The sequence below is a fragment of the Abramis brama genome (assembly GCF_963993115.1).
Source record: "Abramis brama genome assembly, chromosome: 20".
Classification (NCBI taxonomy): domain Eukaryota; kingdom Metazoa; phylum Chordata; class Actinopteri; order Cypriniformes; family Leuciscidae; genus Abramis; species Abramis brama.
Genome location: NC_139982.1, coordinates 23,324,283 through 23,351,781, shown reverse-complemented (window position 1 = coordinate 23,351,781; position 27,499 = coordinate 23,324,283). Strand labels below are relative to the sequence as shown.

The 27,499-nt window shown below is 37.3% G+C and overlaps 1 protein-coding gene across 1 annotated transcript in view; it reads left to right on the top strand.

Annotated features, from left to right (window-relative positions):
- Positions 1-27,499, top strand: part of spon1b (spondin 1b) — a 65,811-nt gene that overhangs the window by 6,912 nt on the left and 31,400 nt on the right. Inside the window, exons 3-6 of the mRNA XM_084095722.1 lie at positions 950-1,083; positions 5,286-5,353; positions 5,649-5,765; positions 6,444-6,592. Coding sequence (XP_083951848.1) covers positions 950-1,083; positions 5,286-5,353; positions 5,649-5,765; positions 6,444-6,592 — 468 coding nt within the window. The remainder of the gene's footprint in view (positions 1-949; positions 1,084-5,285; positions 5,354-5,648; positions 5,766-6,443; positions 6,593-27,499) is intronic.

The following is a 27,499-nucleotide window of genomic DNA, read 5'->3' as shown; positions in this document are numbered from 1 at the left end:
TGGAATTTTCCATCACTTGGATAATGTGATTTTACAAACAGTAGGAGCAATATAGATCTGGAAGACTTTTGTGTCTGTGTTTTTACTTATAGGTACAAAAATTTGCTAAAGTATGTATATGACAGGTATTGAAGAGGGGAGAAAGAAGTCTTACTTATTTTTTTAAGATTTATTTATTTATGGTATTTCAGTGCAAAAACCTGCATCTTATTTACTAACCTCTCGAAATCTAAATTAACCAGACGTTGTGAGTATTTAAATTTGCTGTCTTTTTTTTTTTTTTAGCATAAAACCATTCACCATTTTCTTTTTAAATAAGGCTTAATATATCACTTCTTTTCACAGAACTCAGCTCTATTTGCTTTCCGCAATTAACTTTGCGCTATTACTGCCTGGGGAAAGCAAATAATTAAACAATTTGATTAAAAATGGATGTTTAAATTACATTTTTAGTCATCATGGAAAAAGTAATTAATCAAATTATGATCAAATGACATAGAAGAGCGTTATAATCGGGCATATATTCAACATTTTGAAAAGCCAAATCATGTGCATGGATTGCAGTGGTGCATTTTTCTAATTTAAAAGTTGCCTCATTATCATTCAGAATGTTGCCTCATGGGTTAACATGAGCTCTATTGTTAAGTAGCACAGAACCATCAATTACATATTTGTCTTCTGCACTCAAAGATGTTTAAAGAGCTGTCATGTACAGTTAGTCATCTTGGCCCACATATGAAATTTGATCCTATAGTCATCCCTGAGCTCATTTACGGTACTGATCTGCTGTCTTGTTGGGAAACTGTTGCGTCATTAGTCTAAAAACCCCCAAAATCAATCAGACTCTTGCTGTTTTTGTTTTTTATTATTTTCTTAGCTGACAAATGAGTAGCTTCCCCTAAAATTCGAATGATTCTCATGTGTTGTTTCATTGTTCTGTGTTCCACAGATAATCGATGAAAGTGACACGCAGTTCATGACTAACTGCCCTCCGGCTGTCACAGAGAGCATTCCCAGAAGACGCACAAGGATACAGGTGTTCTGGACAGCGCCACCTTCTGGCAGTGGCTGTGTCACTCTCAAGTGAGTTATTATGTATTTGTTTGTCTTTTATTTTTACAATTATCCTGGGCTTGGATAGCAATAAATAAGTGAGAATCCATTCAATTGGGCTGATAGATGAACGTCCGTAGTACTGAACTGATATTGTTGAAGGAAATGGAAAACAGAAAAAACAGGGTACAGTCTGGGCCTTTATGCCGAGTTTAGTGTCCGGTATACAATACAGATTCTAAGCACTTGTCTCATTTAGTCAGTGTTTTATCAGTCACCTTCTTGGAAAGTATTGAAAAAGGAAAACAAAGTCTTTTTTGATCATATTTGAAGCTGAGTAATCAGAAATAAATTTAGGACCATTGATCGAAGATGTGATTATGATTGATTGATGTTGGGCGGTTATTGTATCGCCCTTGAGAGTTTCCAACATCTATTGTAGGCTGCGGATCAAAGTCGATTATGAAAATTAAGAACTTTTTAAAAAATTGTACGTATTCTGAGCTTTCAAACAACATCCTCCCACTTGAGTTTCCTTTGCATACAGCAAGCGCACAAGCACACATGGTCTTCAAACAAACAAAATATGAATGATCTGACAGTGTTGGGGTGTCAGTGTTTCCACTCCACCCCTTCATGCTTTCATTCCATATTTGTATTTTTATCTCTCTTTCACCCAGTGCTTTTGAGGTCATAAACAACTTTAAGTGCATTTGATGCATTAAAGACATATGAAAGTCTCTCTCTCGCTTTAGCTGTACATGGTGCGATGCATTAATGGTGCAGTAACCAGTGAGGTCTGGTGAGGACCTGGAGAAAGCCTTCCATTAGGTCATGGACACTCAATCAAACATTAGTTTCGGAGCCAATCACATGAGCCCTTAAAAGGCTTCAAATATGGTAAATGGAAACTCGAACTCAAAGAGTTTTGTTCTCGCATGTCATGCAAGCAGGTTTGAGGTTTCTCAAGAACCGATGAATGTTGTTCTCACTTGTTTGAGGTCTCAAGCACGTTTGAGGTTTCGCAAGAACCTGGGAGGTTTGTTCTTGCACGTCAAGCAATTACGACTGTGTGATCATGTCTCTTCAGGAGACTTTGATTAAACCGTTCGAATCATGTGGATTACTTTTACAATGTCTTTATGAACTTTTTGAACAGTTTTCAAAGTTTTGGTGGAACGGACTTTCAATGCAGGGACAGAAATAACTCAGGTTTCCATCCTGAAAAATATCTTCATTTGTGTTTCGAAGATGAATGAAAGTCTTATGGGTTTGTAATGACGTGAGGGTCAGTAATTGATAACTTTACATTTTTGGGTGAACTTACAACACAATCTCAAGGCAATTCGTAACTATATTACGTTCTGTTGAATTGGTGGCTAATTCGTATGAAGTTGTACAATCTCATTCATAGGTTTTCATACAATCAGTCACTGTTATGTTTAGCAGGATCATGCTTACTTTTTCTACAAAAAATTATGTTTTCATTACATCGTACGAATTCACGATACAAAATCACCATCCAATAATATAGTTACATTTTTCCGTGAGATTGGGGTGGAACTAACCCTTTAAACCCTTTGTTTTAGCACAGTTGAGTAGGCAGACCTTATTTTAAATAAATCTGGTTTCAACTGGTTTGCAGGTGCTTAATGAATAAAAAAGATTTCCATTTAAAATAATGCATGCAAAGGTGATGCAACTGCTGAAGTGAGCCCCAAAATGTGTTTTTACTTGAGTAAGGCAAACTTTAATCAGCTTGTGTAGGAATTGTGAAATTAAATTGATATAGAGACAATTAAAACCTTCTCAGTGGGAGTATTTATGAGCTATCGTCCTCCTGGCAGTTATCTCGTTCTCCTCTTTCTGTCACATACTCATTCATCCCTTTTGTCCTGTCTCTCTCCCCCTGTCCTTTCTTATGTCCTTTTTTTTTTTACTTCTTAAAAATAATCTTTTCTCCACCTCACTCAGAACCCATAATCTTTTCTCCACCTCACTCAGAACCCATAATCTTTCCTCCACCTCACTCAGAACCCACATCACTTACCAAGGTCTCATTTGCGTCCTTTTACTAACTCAAGGAAATATTTTTTTATTTTAGCTTTTAATTTATCCATCCGTCTTATTAGGGCAGGGATGTCTGTTTGTTTTTCTTATAAACATTTGCTGTGAAGCATCTGCTGTGCCAGTGTGGTGGATCTGCTGTCACTTCGCCTTGGCATGTCAGAACCGTGGAGACATTGCACCTTGTAGCACCGGGCCGAATGCCAGATCTCAGGCTCGAAGCACAACTGGCAACGGCAGCAAATGAACATCAAATAAAAGTGCAATTACTTCTGGAATCCCTCCAGCACTTTTCTAGTGAAATGTCAAACAGACCAGGGATTGGAAGGAAGTTTTGATCTGGATTTTGTTTCCTTTGATTCTTTGGTGCCATCAAGCTGTGGAAGGCAGATAAGATGCAGCATTTGTGATGGTTTTGTCGACAAGCTTTGGGACTCTGGAGATAAATGACGTTCAGGTGTTCAAATGAGATGATCAATACCAATAAACAACAGAGGGGACGTCTTAAGAAGTTTTGAGAAGAATGGATCAAGTCTTGAGCAATCACACTTTGTTGACCACTGTTGAGACTCTTTCACACCAAACATGAATATTCGTATTTGGTGTCGCAAACGCACTGAAACTTTTACTCCCCATATAAGCACTTGACTTGACTTGACTTGACTTGACTAGAGTAGAATCCTGAAAATGCCTCTAAAATGCCTCTAGAGTAGAATCCTGAAAATGCGCCGGCGTGACCTTTCAACGTGATGACGTAGTTCCCTGTCCGTTTGTTGATCAGCTCAATCCGAACTATTGAAGGTAAAAAGTGTATAAATTATAATATTTTTTTTTTTAAATGACCTATCGTTTCGCTAGATAACAACCTCTTCTTCAGCTGTGATCGCGTACAGCCCGTTTAAACACTTCAAAGACTTTTGAAACTGCATTGATTTGGACTTAAAAACGATGGTAACCAATGAAGTCCATTGTTAGAAGAAAAATCCAGAAATGTTTTCCTCAAAAAACATAATTTCTCTCCCACTGAGGAAAGAAAGACATGGATATCTTGGATGGCATTGGGGTGAGTAAATTATTAGGAAATGTTCATTTTGGGGTAAACTAATCCTTTAATGCGTTAATGTATCCTTTTTAAGATTAAAAATGTGCAAGTCAGTTTTAACAAATTAGATTATACTTCAAAAACATAATTTTAAATATTTTAGTACAATAATTAAATAGAAAAATATTATTTTTGCTGCTAACCCCCCTGTTTTGCAAGGGTTTGACATTTTCTTTGTCAAACAAGGCACTACTCAGCTATAATTATTTAATTTAACTTCAGTAATGCAAATACATTTTATGATTTGATCCCACTTACTTTATTTATTTTTGCTACTAACCTAACAACAAAATTGGTTGGCAATTAATTTTCTTTCGCATCGCTTTTGCTGTGAAAGAGCCTTGAAGCGGAACAGCATTCAAACAATCTTTCTTTGTCAAAAAGGATGTTACTCAATTTCTCAAAAAGCACTTTGCAAAGCCCAAATGAGCCCAGAATCCATCATATTGGAGACATCTTCACATTTTCATAAGGCCAGCACCAGATTTTCTTGTAAACCACCCACATAAAACATGTGGGATTATTCTCAGGAGGGCATAGCATTATGGACAGTTCTACCACATGTCATGTCCTTGACTGACAGCAACTGCAATAGGCTCTAGTGGGACAGTACCAGGACTCACCATTGATATTTCGATATAAGCCGATAGTGGTTAGGTCTCTAGGGTACTCCATCAGCAGCAGGTTTAAAGGAGACTCAAACCTTCACCCACCCTCTGAACATGGACTGTACTCTTGAATACATTTTCTTTTTTCTCTGACTCTTGCTAAACATATTGACATCAGTAGATGTCTCTGTATGGCTTCATTTTAAAAGCCGAACTGTTTAAAGCATTCAGCATGCTGACTGAGATCATTGAAATATGCCCTCAGATAGTTGCATTATGCAAATGTAGCATTATGCACTGAAGCCTTTGTTAAAAGATTCATCGCCTGTTCCAACTACAATACAATTCGAATGCGATAATGGTGGTACAGTAAATGTAAAACACAGAGAACTATATCTGCAAGACAGATAAAAGGCACCAAAAGTTGGGTGAACATTTTAATGTCTTCATTACAGGGCCAGTGTTGTACAGCGAAGAATCATCCAAGATGAGGGCTCACTTACCAAAAGACTGTGCGAGAAAGGTAATTTTAAAGCTGGGTTTCTCATGCACATCCCTATGATAACATTTTTACATCTACAGAATCTGTTTTTTCCCATCCTGACATGCTCAGTGAACATACCTTTTCCCCCCTTTCATCTGTTTTTGATGATCTAAATAAACTGTGCACTGTAAATGGTTGTTTATGCAAGCCGTGTCAATTTGTGCATTTTTATTTTTTTTATTGAGTGTGTATAAGATGGTTGTTAGATGCACATGTGCATTGTTTTGTGACATAAAAGTTAAATATGTCTATCTTTTTCTGAATGGTTTTGCAGATCCAGTTGAGACTACTGAAAAACCCATTCAAGAATGCTGTGCTTGTGGAACAGCCAAGTATAGAATCACTTTCTATGGAAACTGGTCTGAGAAGGTGCATCCTAAAGACTACCCAAGTAAGAACAAGCCATTTGTGACATATTATATCACCATAAAACATTATTAGCCCTTTAAGTGTTGTGAGGTACATTGTGCCAGGTACTGACATTAAAACATGGCACCTTACCCTGTATTGCATTACGGAATTTGACAATATTACAGGTTAAATTAGTAATATATCTATATTCCAAAAACATTGTTGTTTACAAATTTTGATGCCACACTGATTTTACAGTGCAAAGTGCTTTGCAGAAAGAGTGGGCAGAGGTGGGCAGCAATATCTCTTTCCCACAGCTTTAGCTCTCAGGGCTGGTTTGCTAATATAGCAGTCAGCAGGAGAGCTGGTTCTGTTACCTATGTGTGTGGCAGCAATGATCCAATCTGTTATTTACTGTCTGGCAAGCAGGCGAGACGACTGCCTGGGCCGCGATACTTTGTGAGATAAGAGATGCCGGGCAGATGTTGTCACAGAGCGCACTGCCACTAGTTAATAGGTCTGTGGAAACAGACATTGATGTATGCGGTAGGCTCTTTAAAGATAGAGAAGTGTAGAAGCTTAGATGTGTTAAGATACACGCTAGAGAACAAGTTACTTCAAAAGAGCAATTAACTGGTAGGCTATGTTGGATTTAGCATTGTATAAATCTCCAGCTCGAAAGATCAGTTATTTGTTCGCTGTTATTTCTGCCCCAAAGGACGTGCTAATCATTGGTCGGCTCTCATTGGTGCTTCTCACTCAAGAAGCTACGTGTTGTGGGAGTACGGAGGTTTCGCCAGTGAAGGAGTCAAGCAGGTGGCTGAATATGGATCACCCGTCAAAATGGAGGAGGAGATTCGACAAAAGGTAGGCCTTCCGGCTAAGTGCGACAAGCTGAGATATCAGGATCGGTCAGATTAACTTTGACTTAAAAGCTAATGTCGAAGTAATTGCTCGATTTTCCGACCAAGATTTGTCTTTTTCTTGGGATTATCAGCTTATTTTCTTATTATCATTTAACCACCTTAGATTGACTTTTAAAGTTCTTTGTTGGCCAGGATTAGGTTCATTACATTTTCTCAAGACACTGTTTGTTTAGGATTATTTTAAACATTGTCAGACTAGCCAAAAGAGTCAAATCTGAATGAATCTTTAAAGTAAATGAGTGTTTTTTTTTTTTTTAAAGCGCGTTTTTGAACTAACCTTTCAAATCGTTCTCTTTCACTTCCACTAACACTGCAATTTTTTGTTCACTGAAGTCTCTCCAGTGAGGAGTGCATGAGTGCTTTGGTTGCTTGATAAAAGTCGACCCTAGTCGATAAAATGGAGGAAACACTAATCAATCTATTGTATTGCCTTTTGTGGAGAAAGAGCTTATTGGGCTTAAAAGCTATTTATTTTTATTTTTTACAAATTTGATGACATGAAAAGGCAAAATAAGACTTGTTTTGGTCATGAATGACTCAGTGATTCAGTGACTCATAATAGACAAAAAGCCATTTGTCTCAGACTAATGATGTAATCCACAGAAGTATTGAATCTTATTGGTGAATTTAATCAAAAGATTTGAGTCACTGGGATGAATCAAAATGCCCTTGCTGAATTTTCTCATCTATAATAATTGATCTGAAGTTTTGTCAGCACCCACAAAATCAAATTCCATTAGCTGACTTATTGCTTTCACTCTTTCAAAAGTGGCTTGGCACTCATTTTATGTTTCTGAAGTTTTACACGCACTCACAGTGTTGGAAATAACATGTCAAAGGTTGATCAGTTAATGGAGGGTTCTGCCTAGCATCTTAATTAAACACATTAGTCAGTATCAGCTAATCTTCACATTGCTATAATGTAATGTTAATTTCCGCCTCTTGAAAGACACGTTAACAATTGCATGCAGTCTGAGACGGAAGGTCATTCAGCAGCTTTGTAGGAAGGTGTGTGCAGTATAATTCAGTGTTAACACGACGGGCTTCTTCATGAGGATTTTAAAGGTCGCCTGGGAACGGTTCATACCCCACATGTTCCCATTTGTCTTTTACACAATGCACTGGGATTTGCAGTGCACATCTTGACACAACTCAGAATGATTGATCTCAGAATGATGAACACAGATTTTCTTTTTTGCTTCACACACATGCAAATACGGCAGACATTATGTTTTGGACAAATTATGTTAGCCCAGTGGTATACAGTATATGTATGTTTGTGTGAGTGTGTGTGTGTGTGTGTGTGTGTATATATATATATATATATATATATATATATATATATATACAGTGAGGAAAATAAGTATTTGAACACCCTGCTATTTTGCAAGTTCTCCCACTTGGAAATCATGGAGGGGTCTGAAATTTTCATCGTAGGTGCATGTCCACTGTGAGAGACATAATCTAAAAAAAAAATCCAGAAATCACAATATATGATTTTTTAACTATTTATTTGTATGATACAGCTGCAAATAAGTATTTGAACACCTGTCTATCAGCTAGAATTCTGACCCTCAAAGACCTGTTAGTCTGCCTTTAAAATGTCCACCTCCACTCCATTTATTATCCTAAATTAGATGCACCTGTTTGAGGTCGTTAGCTGCATAAAGACACCTGTCCACCCCATACAATCAGTAAGAATCCAACTACTAACATGGCCAAGACCAAACAGCTGTCCAAAGACACTAGAGACAAAACTGTACACCTCCACAAGGCTGGAAAGGGCTACGGGGAAATTGCCAAGCAGCTTGGTGAAAAAAGGTCCACTGTTGGAGCAATCATTAGAAAATGGAAGAAGCTAAACATGACTGTCAATCTCCCTCGGACTGGGGCTCCATGCAAGATCTCACCTCGTGGGGTCTCAATGATCCTAAGAAAGGTGAAAAATCAGCCCAGAACTACACGGGAGGAGCTGGTCAATGACCTGAAAAGAGCTGGGACCACCGTTTCCAAGGTTACTGTTGGTAATACACTAAGACGTCATGGTTTGAAATCATGCATGGCACGGAAGGTTCCCCTGCTTAAACCAGCACATGTCAAGGCCCGTCTTAAGTTTGCCAATGACCATTTGGATGATCCAGAGGAGTCATGGGAGAAAGTCATGTGGTCAGATGAGACCAAAATAGAACTTTTTGGTCATAATTCCACTAAACGTGTTTGGAGGAAGAAGAATGATGAGTACCATCCCAAGAACACCATCCCTACTGTGAAGCATGGGGGTGGTAACATCATGCTTTGGGGGTGTTTTTCTGCACATGGGACAGGGCGACTGCACTGTATTAAGGAGAGGATGACCGGGGCCATGTATTGCGAGATTTTGGGAAACAACCTCCTTCCCTCAGTTAGAGCATTGAAGATGGGTCGAGGCTGGGTCTTCCAACATGACAATGACCCGAAGCACACAGCCAGGATAACCAAGGAGTGGCTCTGTAAGAAGCATATCAAGGTTCTGGCGTGGCCTAGCCAGTCTCCAGACCTAAACCCAATAGAGAATCTTTGGAGGGAGCTCAAACTCCGTGTTTCTCAGCGACAGCCCAGAAACCTGACTGATCTAGAGAAGATCTGTGTGGAGGAGTGGGCCAAAATCCCTCCTGCAGTGTGTGCAAACCTGGTGAAAAACTACAGGAAACGTTTGACTTCTGTAATTGCAAACAAAGGCTACTGTACCAAATATTAACATTGATTTTCTCAGGTGTTCAAATACTAATTTGCAGCTGTATCATACAAATAAATAGTTAAAAAATCATACATTGTGATTTCTGGATTTATTTTTTTAGATTATGTCTCTCACAGTGGACATGCACCTACGATGACAATTTCAGACCCCTCCATGATTTCTAAGTGGGAGAACTTGCAAAATAGCAGGGTGTTCAAATACTTATTTTCCTCACTGTATATATATATGATAAAATAATTATAAATAAAGGTATATAATAAATTATTAGTATTACAAACTAAAATTTTATTATTATTTATTTATACACGGATTTTTATATAAATAAATATTATATACAACCATATTTTGGGGGCAAAATTGTACTCAAAAGTGAGCTAAACCTGACAAAAACTCCCAAAACCTCCTTTTGAGGACATAATGTGTAGAAATGGCATAAAAATAAAGTAAATACATTTTGTTTGTTTTATTTATTTTTTATTGTAAAAATGCAGAAAGTTTCCTGTTAGGATTAGGGTTATGTTATAATTAGATGCATATTAAAACAATAGAAGTCTATATAATCTCCCTATTTAAATAGCTAAGTAAATATATGTGTGTATAAACAATATATATGATGTTTTTCTAAATCAAGTATTTTTCTAAATACACCTCTGCATCATAGCAATATAAAAATGAGAAATATGATTCACTTCTCAGTATTAGGTCATAAGATGTCTTATCGTTTTTCATTTTTCACATGTATCTGGAAGGTGTTTGTTTTTTGTTGATTGTCTTGGAACGTGGTTGATGAATATACCCACAAATATTTATTTATTCGCGCTACAGGCACTTTCGGGCTGTCAACGTTTGTTTTGTTTGGCATTGCAAACAAGTACATTGAAAAGTCGTGTCTACACAGTTCTCAAACCAGAAAATTCACAAGTACTTTAAACAAGTTCAGCAATGAAAAATACAAAGACACAATACAAAAGTGCAGTTCACAAAGTCACCTTCCAATAGAGCTATTTTTTTTTCTTGAAGCTGTCGAGTGTCTATTATTTAAAAATTGATTTTGTTTTCTACTATCTTGTCCGTTTATTTTACAGCTCTTTTGTGCTTACAGGGCTTTTTCCACATGCTTGATCTCCATTCTGATACTGTTGGTTGGTTTTACCTGACATGTCATTCATCTTTGAGACGGTGCGGACGCTTTGTAACCCTAGTCACATGGGCCTATTGAACTGATATGCTTTGCAGCTCTGTTTTTTACTTAGTTTTTCATCTTTTAATTAATTTTTGCGAATCATTGGATTATCTCAAAAGATTTAATGTGTACTATGTTGTTCGACTTTAAAGAGGGTTCACTCAAAAAACATTTCAATTCTTTCATCATTCATAATAATAATTAGCCTGGTTAAAACCAGACCATTCTCAGTAGTAACTGAGTTATGGTCTGGCAAAGCTTCATTAATAACTCATTTCCAAAGGGGCGTCACCAATGGACGTCGCTCAAATGCCTCTGGGCGCAATTGGATAGACCTAAAACCAATCAGAGCAATCGGCAACGTGTAAAGCCATATGCTGCGTCCCAATTGACCCTTCGCTAAGCCCCGCCCTCCTTAGTTACTGTTGCTACGCCTGTGAAGCTTTTGCGCCTGGCACGTCTATTACAGTATGTATGCAGCGGTTTCAGACATTCCCAAGGAGATAATTAGTCATTTTTGGCGAACAGGTGAAATATCTGAGAGAGCAAGACAAAAGGGACTGCAGTATGCATTCGAGGGATATATCCACGACATAATATGCAGCCGATTAGAGAATAATTTCATCAAAATTGAAGCTATAAAGCCTAACAGTTATAGGTCCCAGCCCAGCGCAAGCAGCAGCCGCCTCATACGCTGACCATTCAAATGGGAACAGCTATGTTCGTGCACAGCAGGGTGAGTGAAATTTGAAAATCTAATATTTATAAATCAAACAGCTTATCCATAAGTATTGTGGAATAAACACAAGACATTAGCCTGACCACTTTGCAATGACAACATTCTCCCGCTTATATTTTTAGTGCACCAGGCTACTGCTCAGTGCTCACACGCCGTGGGTCACATAAGTGACTAACGTTATTGTTATGAACTGATTAAGTTTGCATACCAAACTTTTCCTTGGAGATCTCCGGCAAGCCCCCTGATGTTCCCTCCTTTTACTAACTACCTTTTACTTTTACGTTAATAGAACTAACACAAGGAGAGTCGCGATCGGATTGGGGTAGGGCGGCCTAATAGTGCCTAAAAGTGCTATATAAATGAAGATGACGCCCGGCATTTCTCCCCTTGGGTTTTAGGTTTCGGGAAGGGAACAAAATCCACCACTCCGTCCAAACTTTTAGGATACCGGGTATCAGATTTGCACAATCCATACGCACAACGCTTCGGCATGTTTCCCTCGCTCAAAGCTTGCCAGACCTCCCGCGCCTAGTTACGGTTGCTAAGCCACGATTGGCCAGTGGCGGTTTTCGGGCGTGGCTTAGCGAAGGGTCAATTCGCCTAAGTTACACTACGCCATAAAAGTATACTCTTTTTGTGAAGAAAAGGTATTTACTTTTGAATGTGTAGCAAAAAAGTAGGCAAGCTTTGGGACATACTACTTCGTCATCTTTATCGGACGGATCTGTCGCGTGCATCCTGTCACGCAAACTGCCCTGTCAATCATCTTGTCACAGTTAAAATCCTCTATTAAATCTAATTTAATTTCCTACCGTTTCGGAGAGAAATGTAGTAGCACGTTCATCTGCCAGTGGTCCTTTCATGGAGACTGTCCTCATGTGTTTGCAATTTGAATATAATAATGCATTTAAAAGTTGGTGCGCTTCACCAACGGACGTCGCTCAAATGCCTCTGGGCGCAATTGGATAGACCTAAAACCAATCAGAGCGATCGTCATTGTGTAAAGCCCGCCCCAACGTTTCTGATTGGTGCCGTTCGACGGATTAGAAATGGGCTTGAATGAGCTCTTTGCCAGACTACTTGCAGAGTAAATCTAAACTCTGGATTTTCCCAGGCTAAATAATAATAATAATTGTGAGAAATTCAGATGATTAGCACAATGTTCATGCTGCTGTTTTTCCATACATGTATAAGTGAATGGTGAGAAGAGGCTGTCAAGCTGCAAAATCATCAAAAAAACTCATAAAACTTCTTTATTATACTTTTATGGTACTTCATGATAGCTACTGGTCACCATTTACTTTTATTGAAACAAAAATAGCATTTCAGACATTTTTCATTTTTGGGTGCACTATTCCTTTAAAATGGTTACATTTGTATTGCAGTATACTTCTGCCAATTGTAAAGCTTTTAGCATAAAATGGTAATTCAGACTTTTTTAGAGGTAAATCTTCCCTGCTATACACCTGAAGGAAGCAACCTCCAGAAACACTGCAGCGCTACGGACATCCTGCTGTAAAATCAGTCATCAAAGCCTTTTACAAAAACCATCACAGTCATTTACTGTCATTTTTGGCAGAGATCTTTTCACCATTAGGCACATTGCTTTCGGGAATGCAATCGCATAACAATCTCTGCAGAAAAGAGCCGTGCGGATAAATATTTCAGTCGTAGATCACGTTGCTGCGGCTGAGTCTCTTCTGAATTCAAAATTGCGACACTGGCACAGTAATACATACGTATTCAACACCATTGCAGAGAAGCTCACTAGCTTTCTTTTGTAAGTATGGACTAGCACACTCTCTCTGTTTTTTTATTGAAATCTCAAAGCCTGACCTTAAAATGTGGGGAAAATAATCCTATAACGACTTATAATAGGATAAAACAAAACAGCTTTGCATTAAGCCAGACATATCTCTAGTGATAAATTATACTATTATCTTGTTTACGACTGTTTGCTCAATGGTTGTACCTTTTAAAACTTCAGGTACTTCAGTACCACAAAGTCAAAAGGTCTTTTGAAAGCTGTAATTTTCTTTCCCATAGCTAGTGCATGGACAGAGATGTAATCTTTTCTAGTCTTTTTTATTGCCAGGCTGTGGAATTCAAATCATCTTTTTCCCTCTTTTTTTTTTTTTTATGATGATTAAAATATGTAATTTTCATCTCTCCCAGAGTCCCCTGGTAAGTTTTGACCTTCAGCTTATGGTCCACATTTCCACAGACACCTTTAACTTGGAATAAAAAAAATTGGAATAGCATTATAACATGCTTCAGTTAGTTAATGAGGTAGGCGTCATGATTACAGAGGTGTCATAAAACTGACTCTAGGAAGGTCAGACGTTTTTTTCACGATGCAAGATCTCAGACATCAGCAAACACCGTAAGTCTGCAGGTTCCGAGGCAATTTCTTAACATTTGTTGTTCCAACTTAGCTGTTATGTCATTATGAATCTTATTATCATCTCATCTCGGCGATGATATATTTATCCCACAATCTATCAAAAGCACAGTGTGAGGCAAATGGGAAAGTGAATGAAATGTGCTTTGGAATGAAGCAGGACAGGATGCTTAATGCTTTTGGAGCACTACGATGTATATAACTGTGAAATTTCCATTTGTACTAACAGTATGGGTGCTCTCGATTTACATGCTAAATTTGCCCTGAGAATCTTTATTGTGCTTTTTAGGTGGGTGTTTGCTTGTTTCTCTTAGCAATCTCAGTTAATTAGGGTCTGTATGTGCTAATTAAACTTTACAGCATTTATATGAATTTTAGTTTTTGCTGACCCACTGAACATGATGTGCCTCTTTCCTTGTTAATTGCTAAGCATTTTTAGTCTGAACTTGTCTTCGGTCTATATCCCTGTGATATACAGTGCTGTTGCCAAAACACGGCATTTCAGTTGTGAATCGATCATTGAGAAGTTTAACATCATTTAAACCTTTACATTTTGTGTAAATGATGTGCCTCTAGTGTCACCAAAGTGGATTTTAATCATAATATATACTACCGTTCAAAGGTTTTTGGATCAGTAGGATTGAAATGTTTTTGAATGAAGCCTCTAATGCTGTCTAATATTATTACAATTTAAAAAATGTTTTCTATTGTAATATATTTTATAATGTAATTTATTCCTGTGATGCAAAGCTGAATTTTCTGCATCATTACTCCAGTCTGCAGTGTCACATGATCCTACAGATTATTCTAATATGTTGATTTGAATACATATTCAACATTTATTATTATCAATGTTGAAAACAAATATGATGCTTAATATTTTTATGAAAATCATGATATATAGGAGTCTATGATGAATATAGAAATCTTTTCTAAATAAATGCCTTTACTGTCACATTTCCTGTTAATACATCCTCGGTGAATAGAAATATTGATTTCTTTTAAAACAAAATCTTACTGACCCCAAATGTATGTATGTAAATGTGTGAGCATGTACGTTTAATTGCATATATTTATGTATGCATATGTATCATAGTTGTTTGTGCATATTAAGCTGGAATGGAGAAAGCATTTTAACACTGACAAAATTACACCATTCAGCCTCAGCTAATTAATTCATTTGATGCTAATTCTTAATAAAGACGCTATATTTTTCTCTTATTGAGTTCCACAAAAAAGAACTGCAACTGATTTGCATTCTTTTGAAAGTGTTCAAGACAGCAATTTAGAATTTTGAACGTATGCACATTGTGTTAGCCTGAGATAAGTTTCTAGCACAGAAACCCTCAGAGTTACTCATTAGCACTGCAAGTCATCAACAAAACAACAAATTTCTACCATTGCGGTGTTCAAACTAGCAATTAACAATGAAGTCAGTCCCCGTGGAAGCTATATTTAGGGTAGACAGACTCATTTTTGCTTATTTCTGTGATTTAACATCTCGTTTCTCTCTTGGATGTGTCCTGCCAGATCCATCAGAAGACCACTTTAGAGTGAAAATCACCAAAGGGACTGTAAAGAGTCAGCTTGGGCTCTCCGTTTTGTGCCTGTCTCCATCTCAAGCTGCGATGACAACATTCCTAATGCCCAATTCCCGCAGGCTGAGCTTGTGGGGCTTTGGATGGAATCCATCGGATTCTTCCACACCGTCCTAAAATTTCTGCTTGCTGGGCCCATTGTCCGTTCTAGCCCGACCTGTCCCTGCAGACGGTCGCACTGTTTAGAAAGATATTTCAGTGCTTAAGCTGAGAACAATTGTCTTGTTTCAGCCGACTGGCAGGTTTCAGGTTGCCTGTCAGCTTTGCTTTGGATGCTGCACGGAGACATTGGCGTATGAAAAACAAAGCTAATGCTTCTTCTGGCGGTGGTTCCAATAGGCATTACTGATGTAAAAAAAAAAGAACAAGGAGGTCGTGCAAATTGTTTCAGGGCTTTTTGGTAGCAGACATGCCACTCAGTGAGCAGCGTAAAAGTGCTTTAATGTGTGTTTAGTGCTCGAGAAGACCGTAATAATCAGCTAGAGGAGTAGCACTACAATTTGTCGTGTTGTTTTTTGCATCTAGATGAGAAAGAAGAATTGGGTTTGTAGTAGCTAATGGGAACGAATGTGTCTCAATGAACAAGGGATCCAGTCCTCACAGTATAGAACAGGTGTGGGGCCAAACAACAGCTTCCTTGGAAAAAATCGTCATTATCTATCGTTTAAACGTTTATCTATCGTTTGCAATTTCTCCAAATCGTTCTTCAGATTTTGGCATGTTCGACATCAAAGCGTTATTTTCATAAAGTAGGCTATTGATACACACCAGTTGTTTTTATAACCCTGGTATTCTGAGGGTTTCGGAGCCTTAAGTTGGGACATTGGCTGTGCAAGCACAAAATTAACTCTCTTTTGTGCACACAACTTCTGTCACCTCCTCGTTGGTGTGTGTGTGTGGCACCCTACCTAAGCACTGCGGTCCAAAGGTGCCCAGGTCACGTGTTCCAGTAATCCTTAGGATCATGACGGAATGTGAAACATCTGGGATGGACTTTGCTGTGATAGCAGGGACTCAAAGCCTAAGATCACCATACAAAGCTCTGTGTCGTGACTTAGGGTTGGCACTGAGTCTTCCTAGTGTGTGTAACACAAGCACCCCCAGGTGTTTTCAAAGCTCCTCTTCTCATCCTGAGAACCTCCAAAGCTCGTTCCCAACAACCTCCCTGAAAACACCTACCAGTGTTGGGGGGAAATTCTTTGTATTTGCACAAGTAGAAGCGAAGTGGCATATTTGAAATGTTTATGAAATATGCAGTCCTCAAATTTGATGCACAAGTGGAGTGTTATTGGACACAATTCAGCAAGTGTTTGTGCAATCTGTGCATCAGTGGAGAGGATTTTTCACTTTATGAGTGAGTCATTGATTTATTAATTCAACTGTTTTAGTTTTAAGTATGCTGATTCTTTCAGAAACAAATCAAGTACCTGTCTTCATGAGTGAGTCATTGAATCATTTATTCAACTGATGTGTTCAAAAACACTGATTATTTCAGACACTAAACTGCACTATTGTGCGTTGCCATCATTAATTTGCTTTGGCTTTGTGTGTCTTTTTTAGTAAAAATAGTATATAAAATAAACAATGTATTCATTAAATAATTAAAATCTAGGTATTATAAAGTTTTATTTTAATGAATTAGTTGTTATTAAATGATTTAAATTATTTAATTAATATATATATATATATATATATATATATATATATATATATATATATATATAAAAAAAAGATTCACAGAAGAATGAATCATCTGATTCACTAAAATTAATCAGACCTCCTAACACTAGCTATAACTCATTAAAACGTCATTTCTTTTCATTGAGTAAACTGATTCATACTGTATTAGACTTCGTATGAGACTGCTTTGTCAGAATATGAACAAATAATTCTTATTCTTTTATTTTCCAGTTAGAGACCTCTGGAGCATTTTGTGTTAATAGAGTCGTTTCTGGATATGTAATTAACAGTGACACACTCTGGATGTAGAGGTCAATGGAGCGGGGCTGATTGGGTGTATTACATGGATATGGAGCTGTGCTTTCTTTGACAGCGATGTGATACCTTGCTAAGGCTCAGGAAAAGATTATCCCCTGAGCCTCTCCTGGTGGCTGCATGTATAGATGAAATTTGACTTTGCTAATTTCCTGTGTAAATTAAAGAATGAACAAGAGAGAGGAAGAAAGATGATTGTGTGATTATAGATAGAGACGCTGAATCCAGTTCATTATTACCAGGTGATAATTTAGTCCAACCTTCAAATAAAATGAGAAGCGATAGACTTGTCAAGTGAACTAATGGCAAGGGTAGTGCATTACGGTTTCTAGAGCCTCCTTTTCAACAGTGCAAAATGTTAAAGATTTTGTAAGCATATTTTCTGTACCTTTTCCAGGTACAGAAACCCTGCAATAACACTGCATATAATCTTCACTGTATAAATTAAATGAAGATTAATCTTTATTAAAGTTAAAGTTTTTTTTTGTCTTTTGTTTTTGGGTGTTTAATTAACATTAAAAGCACAGACAGCAGCAGGAATATTAGGCTGTCACTTTAAGACATAATGCACAGGTTCACTACTAATGCTGATTCGCATGCGTTGTCCTTCTCGATTGTTTACGCTCACTTAAGACATAACCGACTATGTTTGCACGTCAAGACGGGTGTGTTGATATGATTGTTGTGTGAATTTGTCTGTTCAAGTGCAAGAAGACTTAAAGCAGTCAATTTAGTATTCACGCACTATCTGAGACGCAAGTTCTCTTTCACTACTTCCTGTGCTTGAATGTTTAAATTGACAAGGCTTAAAAACGTGCAAATGATAAACTTGTGACGATGACACACAGTTCTGTCAACTGTCCCGAGCGTCTTAACACTGGCCCTGGGCCATCGAGCAGTCCTTATTGTCCCTGCACAGTGCCCAGCGCTTTCATTATTGTTTTGTGCCTGTTTAAAGACAGAAGGCAATGTGTGCTGTTTTGGTCTCACCTATGCTCACGTGTTATATCAACACCCAGGTGATGACAGTAGGCGCGTTTCCATTAAAGATTTGCGCAAAACTTTTGAGATTTTTTCTAAATATCGTCAAAAAACTATTGCGAAATGACGGCGTTTCCATTAACCGATGTTATGCGACTAAAACGTCATTTTTTCCTCTCGCGATAAGTCATTCCAAAAATCATGGCAATGGACGTTGGTAAGTTTATATATATATATCACAGCCACGTACCGCACTAGACGTTATTATTATTAATGGAAGGAAACGTAGGCGTGTTATCCAAGCATTAATGGCAAGGAATGACCCTTATACTGAGAGCAGCACATATGAGGTGTTTCTGGGTGTTTCTCCCTCATTTCTGCTTCAAGCTCTTGATTGTGGCATTTCTTTGAGGTTTAGAATCCAGTATTTCTGTCATTCTTTCTTCTCAAGAACTGTCTCGTATTCTGTCCAAACACCACGCCTTTTAAGTCAGGTGACCTGTAAATGCGCAAAAACTGTTTCCATTGCAGTATTGCGAAATATTCCTTTTTCGAATTGCCTGAAAAACCACCTCATGCGAGCGCAAAAACTTTTTTGCGATAAATGGGAGTTTTTGCGAAATTGACGTGTTTCCATTGAGCGTATTTTCAATTCGCAATTTCAATTTGCGCAATTTGAAGGGTAATGGAAACGCGGCTAGTGTAAATGACTGGTCATATTAGAGCATACGCCACTCGCATCAAACTAAGTTTACAAAAACTGACTGTTTTGTCAAGGTTTTTTTTTTTTTTTTTTTTTTGGACAATCACTGTTGTAATGTCAAAATGTTCCCAGACAGGAGATTTATATGATGCAGACAGCGGCTTAGCTCCTTTGCTCACCATGCTGAACTGCAAAACACCAACATATGAGGAACTGTGATGTCAGCAATACATTTACATACTAACAGATGATAGGACAGCTCCTCTCACATGAAACACATGCACATCCATCAGCAGAAACTTATATTAGCAGTCGATTATGTTGATTTTTTTTTTCTTTTTTTTTTTCAAGCAACTGTAGATGATGCCTCGACAGATTTTGAGTTTAGTATATCTCAGATAGTTGGTTGTTGGGTGATCCATTAAGAGCCTGTCAGGCCTCTTCCCGTGAGATGAGGCCGGGACGCCCACCATGTCCTCTTTCACTTTCATCTGAACCCCACATCTCCGTTTCAGAGGAAATTGCTGCGAACCACTCAGCCCCAAGTCTCCCAAGTCTGTCAAGTGAGAAAAGCAAACACTAAGCACTCACATCTGACATGTTACAGGATGTGCTCTTATTTTTTTCCCGACTCTGAGGCAACAGACTTTAAAAGGAATCTTCGCTACCATACAACCCTTTAAAGCCTAAAGCCTCTCTTTGACTACTTGAATTGAAAATAGACATCTAAAACATGGCTCCAGCTCTTACCACGCTGTAAAAAAAAAAAAATTAAGCAAATAATATTGGGAAAATCATTTGAGAGTTTTTTGGTTTAGTTCCTATTCCAAAGTTTTCAACTTTCTGGAACACAAGAAATTAATTTTTTATTGCTACATACTTTTTTAAAGGTCAAACCAACAAGTATAGCAAGTGAGGTGAATTAATGCATGTTTTGGGGGTTCAAATAGTCCCATTCGCCTTGTTCCCAGCATGCACTAGTGTATAACAGTGAAAACACGGAAAGCTGGGAAATTTCGCCAATGGCAGGCAAAGAGTTAACTCTTGCCTGCCATTGGCGAAATTTTCCAGCTTTCCGTGTTTTCACTGTAATGCGGTAGGGGGCGCTAATATGCATTTTCTGAAAGAGTACTGAATCTCCAGATCAAAACACTAGTGAAGAAGCAGAAACAAGCGATAGCATATGCACGCAGATGCACATATAAAATAACATGATCATCAACATTAAACGGCATATAAATCAAAACTGCCTAATGTTACCGAATGCAATTTCGACTCAGGATTAGATTTAAGAATGTGTAAGCTTTGGGGTTGTTAATGTACTCGATCATCACATTCAAGTGTTGAATGAAAAAAAGAAGAATGCTTAAAGAATGCGATGTTGTCGATAGTTTAAGACAAGAGCACTTTTCTATCCATGACCATGACATTGTTCCTGCAGAAATTAGCATGCTGTGAGCCATAGCAGTGGAGTAAAGATGTATAAAAAAAAGACTGACATTTCAGGATTCAGTGTTTCACAATGTTCATTCCCCAGAGGAACAAGAGCTACTCTTCATTCCAGCATCCAAAGAATGTAAAAGAACGGCTAGCTTTCTCATATTGAGATTCAGAGGCTACGTCCTGGTCCCTCGACTCCCTCTATGTCGGTACAGTCTTCATAACCCGGCACTTGGACAAAACACAATAAAGCCACATTATGCGATGCACTTTCTTTAATTCATGAGGGATCCCTCATAAATCCGTTTTCAATAATGGCCCCCTTTCCCTGCCTTGTTTTCCCTATGTAAATGAGACCTCGGCAGCAAAGGGCCGACTGACAGTAATCTTCCGTAATTTGGTTTGCGTGGCTCTGTGGTAGCGCTCTGGGAGGCCTGAAAGAACACATATCATTCAGAGGGAGGTCAGACAGTGCACAAAACAAACTGACAAGGCCAAAGCTCACACACACTGCCTGACTGACAGCTGAGAAGCCTGCATACTCAAAAGGCCAGCGAAGACAGCGAACAATTAAAAAAAAAAAAACCTGTTACGATTCTAATGTGTGTCTGAAGCGTTGATGCCCACTTGAATGGTCTGTCTTGTTGATTGATGCAGGTCTCCACACCTGTTACACACTGACGTCAATCCTGAATTTTGAGCAGATTTAAAACAATTAAGCTTCATGGTCATTTTACTTCTAGTTCAATTTCACCATTAATAATTTGATATGTAATGGCTTGTAAAGGTGCTTATCTATTATTTTATTGTTTATAGTTTTATTTAATAGTAGAGTCATAATCAAATGAAGAGTGTCCTTTTGACCCGGTTCCTTTTGGATGATTTATTGGTGCACACACATTATAAAAAAAGACCATGGATGTCTTAGTAAAAAGAAATGCAAAGTATAGTAGGTTAATAGATTTTTTTTTTGTTTATTATTGGTATTTTTTATCAGTAATTTGTTGATATTGTGTGTGTGTGTGTGTGTATCTTGGTCAATATTATTGGATATTTAATTGGTCATGTACATTTTTACTGTACCGTTATATTATAATTAATTAATTAAAATTTAAATAAGTTGCATCTGTTGTTCTAATTATTTAATTTAAAATTAATTCAATTTAATTACATTCAAAATGTTTTTTTATTTAGTTTAGTTTAATTTATTTAGACAAAATTGTATAGAATTTGTACACCAATGTTTATTAGCCATAATTTACATAAACTATAATAATCTATATTGTCTATTTTGTGCATTCTGGCTTGAAAATATTTGGTCATAATTTTATTCACAATTTCTGTACCATGGTACATTGACATTATACCATGATACTCAATGATTATATCAGGGTATTTGTCCAATGTACCATGTACCAAAAATAAAAAACATGGTATTTCCATTGTACCCTTTAAAATAAAAACATGGTACTTTTTGGATGTGTTGTTAGTCCAAGCTGTATCGAACATTACAGATCAGGCTTTCAGCAGTTTTTGCCTTCTAGCAGAAACTCACAGCCGTACCCATAATAGTCCCACTGCGGTCCTGTCAGACTGAGAGATGATTGGCTGTAGAGCTTCAAGACGAATGAGGGGGAGAGTGACAGGAGGTGGAAGACAGACTTCAACTCTGTGAAAGGGGAAGATGTGGACTGAGGAGATTGTAAAGGTCTTTCATTTGGACAGTTTTGAAACATGTTTCACTAGATTCTTCACTGAGAGTAATGCAAGAAGAGGGACTAGACACTTCTGAGTTAAAAAGCTATTACGTAACTCTTACAAATTGCTGGGTAGTGAAAATATTCAGAACTGGAGTATTAGACATTTTAGCATTTGGTATCACTTGATTTTCAAGAGGAGAGTGAAAATGTACATTAACACTAAATCAAGTGTGCCATTATAAATGTAATAAAAAAAATTCTTCAAATTAAGTCGATTAACTAAACTGAAATGTTTCCTGAGATGACTTGATCGCTTGTTTGATTCAGATTTAAATCAAGGTTCAGGGCGGACTGGACAGCTGGGTTTGTGCCGAGCCACATCTGTCGGGTCAGGAGGTCCATCGCAGCTCTTTTTTCAGCCTGTCTCGAAAAGCAGGAAGTACAAAACCTGACGTCAAAGAAACACACTTTCCCGGAGGTGTCAGATGTCTTTAAGGCAGTGATGACACTTTAGTTGTGCTGTTCTGTCTTATCATTTTGAGATGCACCAGATGCTCGGATGGAAAACTCACTTCAGTGCTTAGAACATAAAAACTATGATCTCATTTCATAAATTAATGTGGATTTTATGAAGGTGATTTTGCTTCATGAAATCACAAAATATAAACAGTAAGTTGTAAACATAATTATTATATAGTTATTAAAATAATTATTATTAGTATAATACAACTATATTGATTTGTTAAAAAAAGTTACTGTGGGTTTTATTCAAAAGTTTGGGGTCAGTAAGATTTTTTTAAAGAAATTAATACATAAAAAACAAATAGATCAAAAGTGAAATGCGACATTTACAATTTATCAGGATATCCGTTTCAAGTTTTTACTGTATTTTTTATCAAATAAATGCAGCCTTAGAGAGCATAAGACTTCTTTCAAAAACATTAAAAAATCTCACCAACACCGAACTTTTGAATGGTTGTGTATATTTTATGACTTTTTTGGGATATTTATAGGATCAGACAGAAATTGTCAGTATTTACTGGTGGGTGGATCTAGATAGATCTCTCTCTCAGCTCTGAACTCATTAGGGTGTTTTGTGAACAGACATCGGCTGATTTATTTGTGTCAGGTTTCATTAATAATGCAGTGTCATTCAGGCAGATAAGTTCATTCTAACTTTTTACAGTGGGTTTTGTCCATTAACAATTTCCCTTTCAGCATAATTATTATTATTATTATTTTGCCAGCCAGCACCAGCATTTGTGATCATTTTCACAAAACTTTCATGGCCCCCAGAATATTTTGTTGTATGAAAATCTGAATATGCAATATATCAAAAGAATGAACAGAGCTTAGAATAATAATAATTATTTTTTAAATCTAGCTTTATGCAGTCTTTTTGTCAAAGACTACGTTTTTTAATTCAAATTCAGAACTACAATCAAAACAGATCGATTCCATCAACACTCCCAAAGCTTGTACAGTCATTACTCTTCCTGGGTTCGACATTTCATTCGGTAATGTTAGGCAGTTTTGATTTATATGCTTTTGAATGTTTGATGATCACATTAGCTTAGATGTGCGTCAGAGAAGCTTATATCGCTTGTTTCTGCTTCTTCTTCGCTTGTTTTTGGACCCAAAAGTTCTGTACTATTTCAGGAAATGCGTAATAGCGCCCCCTACCGAATAACATAGATTGCCGGAAAATTCCATCAATGGCGGGAAAAGAGTTAAAGGGACAGTTCACTCAAAAATGAAAATTTGCATTATTTACTCAGCCTCTATTGTTCCAAACCTGTATGGCTTTCTTTCTTCTGTGAAACACAACATTTTTCAGTGTTAACCAAAACTGTTTGGTACTAACATTCAGATTGAGTAAATGACAGAACTGTAATTTGCAGAGTCTACTGCAGAGTCTTTGGTGTGCATATTCAAATAGGTGTCAGAGATCAAGTTTTAAATCATTCATATTCATGAAATAAGTGCTTCTGCAATGATCCAGATGACACGAATCATTTGGAGATAATGGCGGTGACAGTGAGGAATCTCTAAAAGGCCAATTGGCAGAATTATGCAGGACAAACAACAGTGGCTCGTCACTTTCCTTATTAATTTACTCAAGGAATAATCAAGGTATTTAAATAGCAATTTATGCTAATTGGTGCTTCTGAAAATGTTGAGCTCAAGCCTGTAGAGCGGTATTGAAGCACATTATTTGGACAGGAAGAGGTTTGTTCTTGGCAAACAGTTTTCTTACCCAAGTGACTTTGAGAAAAGAAAGTTTGTATTACATAAGTGGCAATTACAAAAGCAGGTAGCTAAGGTTAAATGGCTAAATCCCACATAAGAATAAGGTAATGTGCTGATTCAGTCACAGTGCTATATAAGTCAGGCATAGCCTTTGTTGAAAAAAAAAAAATGCAGTGCAAATGAAGCCTTTGTGTTAGTTTGTGAAGTAGTTGTGCAAGTAGAAATAATCAGGGATGAAAGGTTGTTGCTAATACAAGCTAATACATTTAAATTATTGTTTGCATAATCACAAACAAACTGTCTTGCTGTGATAGTTCTATTTTCCCCGGTTATTATATCAGAAGAAGTTTTGTTTCACTGAACTCGTCAGAGAATGTGAGAAAAATATTTGAGAAGAGATAATGCTATTTTTTCTTTGTATTTATGGGAAATATAAGTTTATCCAAAGCGTAAATACTACTTAATTTAGGCTACATTTGCAGCCTTATTATTTGCAACCATGTTGCCCAGTTGTTGTTTGTTTTTGTTTTTTATACATTTTATCTACTTATTCTTAAACATTCATATGCTGCACATTAGTGACCTTATGTAGCCCCGCCCCTTTTCAGCGCCACGCCCCCTGTGTTCTGTCTTCTGGTTTGTATTTTCACAGCATGGAGGTAAGATCTTACAGATTTATGAATGAACTGCTCGTTTTTAAATCTTCCCGGTCTACTGACATTTGTTATGACAACCACTTCAAACATTACAATGCTCATGATAACTTTTGTTAACTCTACAATTAGTAAATCCACTTCACCAGTTAATTACTCTTACAGCGATGCCATAGAAATATACAGAGCTACCACAAAAACAGAAGTTCAAAGACAAATAAATTCTAAAGATTGCCGCTCGCTTGTTTCTCTGGCGCATAAGGTCTATATAGACAAAAATCTGAAGGACTTCTATGGTTTACTGACCATGTCACCTTTCTGTGTCCTGAGTTCATATTTTCTTTAGCAAAACTGGAAATCATACTTTTTAGCCTGCAGATAATCTGGGAATTTCGCTAGCCTGACAATGAAGAATTGCCTCAGAGGAGCTAGCGATACGCCGCGCAATTAGCTATCTGATCTGCATGCTCATTACATGGTGAAGGATCGCTTCCTTAACAAGATTAAAACAATGAATATGCATCACACAGCCCTGAGGGCGATTCATAAAAATGCATCCCAGTGTTAAACGTTTATTTTAATAACCTTTACCTCAACCCCCAAATGACAACAGCACACCAAAACCCAACACCACACACCTGTTGTTTGTTAGATGTGAGAAAATTCCAAATGAATTGCCCTGTGGTCCGACACGTATGCAATCAATATCACGCCAGCCATATGAATTAGCAATTACGTCTGAACTTTTCGCTCGGGGGGCTCTGTGGCATTGCATTTGGAAAACAAAATGATTAAACATCGCTTTTTTTCCTCCCAATAGCCTTTCTTTTCATTTTTGTTTAATCATTTTATTGAACGTACGTTTTTAAAGTGGGAGGTATCAGACTGCTCTCATACAAGAGAAACTAATTACAAACAAGATACAAAAACACCCATAGAAAATGAAAGTCTGTGGGGCTTCAGGACATGAAATCTGAAGATTGTTTGCCTGTTTGGTCAAATGGTTTGTGCATAGTAGATGATTTGTTTTTGATTGTAATCTTTGGATTAATGTCCTCAGAATTCGAGAGAATGTATTCCCATCTGGGTTAATCTAGCCTGAGGTATATGTACGTTATCATGTCTGCTTTTATAAGCGTGATGGAGACAGTTATGGCTTCTTCACAGCAAAGCAGATTTACTGGAATTGTCACTGTAGCACATATGGAAAGTGATATCTTATCGGTCTTATCGTCCATGCACGGCATAACTGACGTCTTTATAATGCTTTGACTCTGTTCAGCATACCTGCTCTTTATCTTTAGATTTATACATTGCTGTGGAGTAACTAAATGCATAAACAAAATTGTTGTAACTTGCCAGTAACAAGCTACTTCGAACAAGACGTGTAGCAATACAAAGCACCGCATTGCTGTGTTTTTTATCATATTTTATTATGAGGCGATCATCTATGCATTTGATTCTAGCGTTTGACAGTCCAATCCAGGTCATTCAAATGAACAGTTCAAATAAACGATTTACTTATTAATTTTAAGTTTGGATCTTCTGTTTTGATGTTGTTTGGTAGTTTTTTGTTGTAATTAGTTGTAATTATTGGAGTTCATTTTAATACTGCAGTGCTAATTGGTTTTTATACGTATATATATGTATTTATAAAGATATTTCCCCCTTAAATAGCTTTAATATAGTTAGCTGCATTTTTTAAATGGTAGCTTGAACGTACTGCTGCGCAAATTTGTTTAACCAAATTTAGTCAAAATTGAGTCTCATTTATGTCACTCTGATAATGTCCTGTGACAGAATGGTTAGGCTTAACTATGCTCAGATTCAAAGAAAATTAATATCAATCTAGTTTCAGTCCAAAAGCTTTAAAGCCATTTTTCTCGCTTTCAGTGTCGGCCGTTTGAAAACAAATGAATGTGTGGCTTAAAATTTGATCCATTCGTTTCGTTTTCTCTCATTCTTTTGTTTACCTAATGCTTTCAAAAAGTGGAATCTCCCACCATTGGGGTTTCATTGTCCTCATCTTCTGAATGACATTTTTTGGGGGGCATAAGGGTTCACTGGGGTTTTCATTAATCCTCCATCTTAATTGCTTGACTCTGTTACCTCACGTGTCACTTCCTATTAGCCGCGTTTGGATGTGTAATGTGCGGAAGACAAGATAATTACGGTGAGATGGCTTGGGTAGTGCACAACATAGAGGAAAGGTTATTTGCATCTGTATGGAGCCTGGCTGCCATAGAGCTACAAAGTGTCACGTCTGAATGTACTGCTAATGCGTTTAGCTTGAGTTAGACATGCAAGCTGAACTTTCCTTGCTAAAAAAAAAAAAAAACTCCCAAGCGGATACTGCATGAATTCAAATAGTGAGTAAAAAAAAAAAAAAAACGTTTAATGCTGAGTAATTGCACTGGAAATGTATGAGGGCATATATCTAATCTATATATATATCCTGTGTGTGTGTG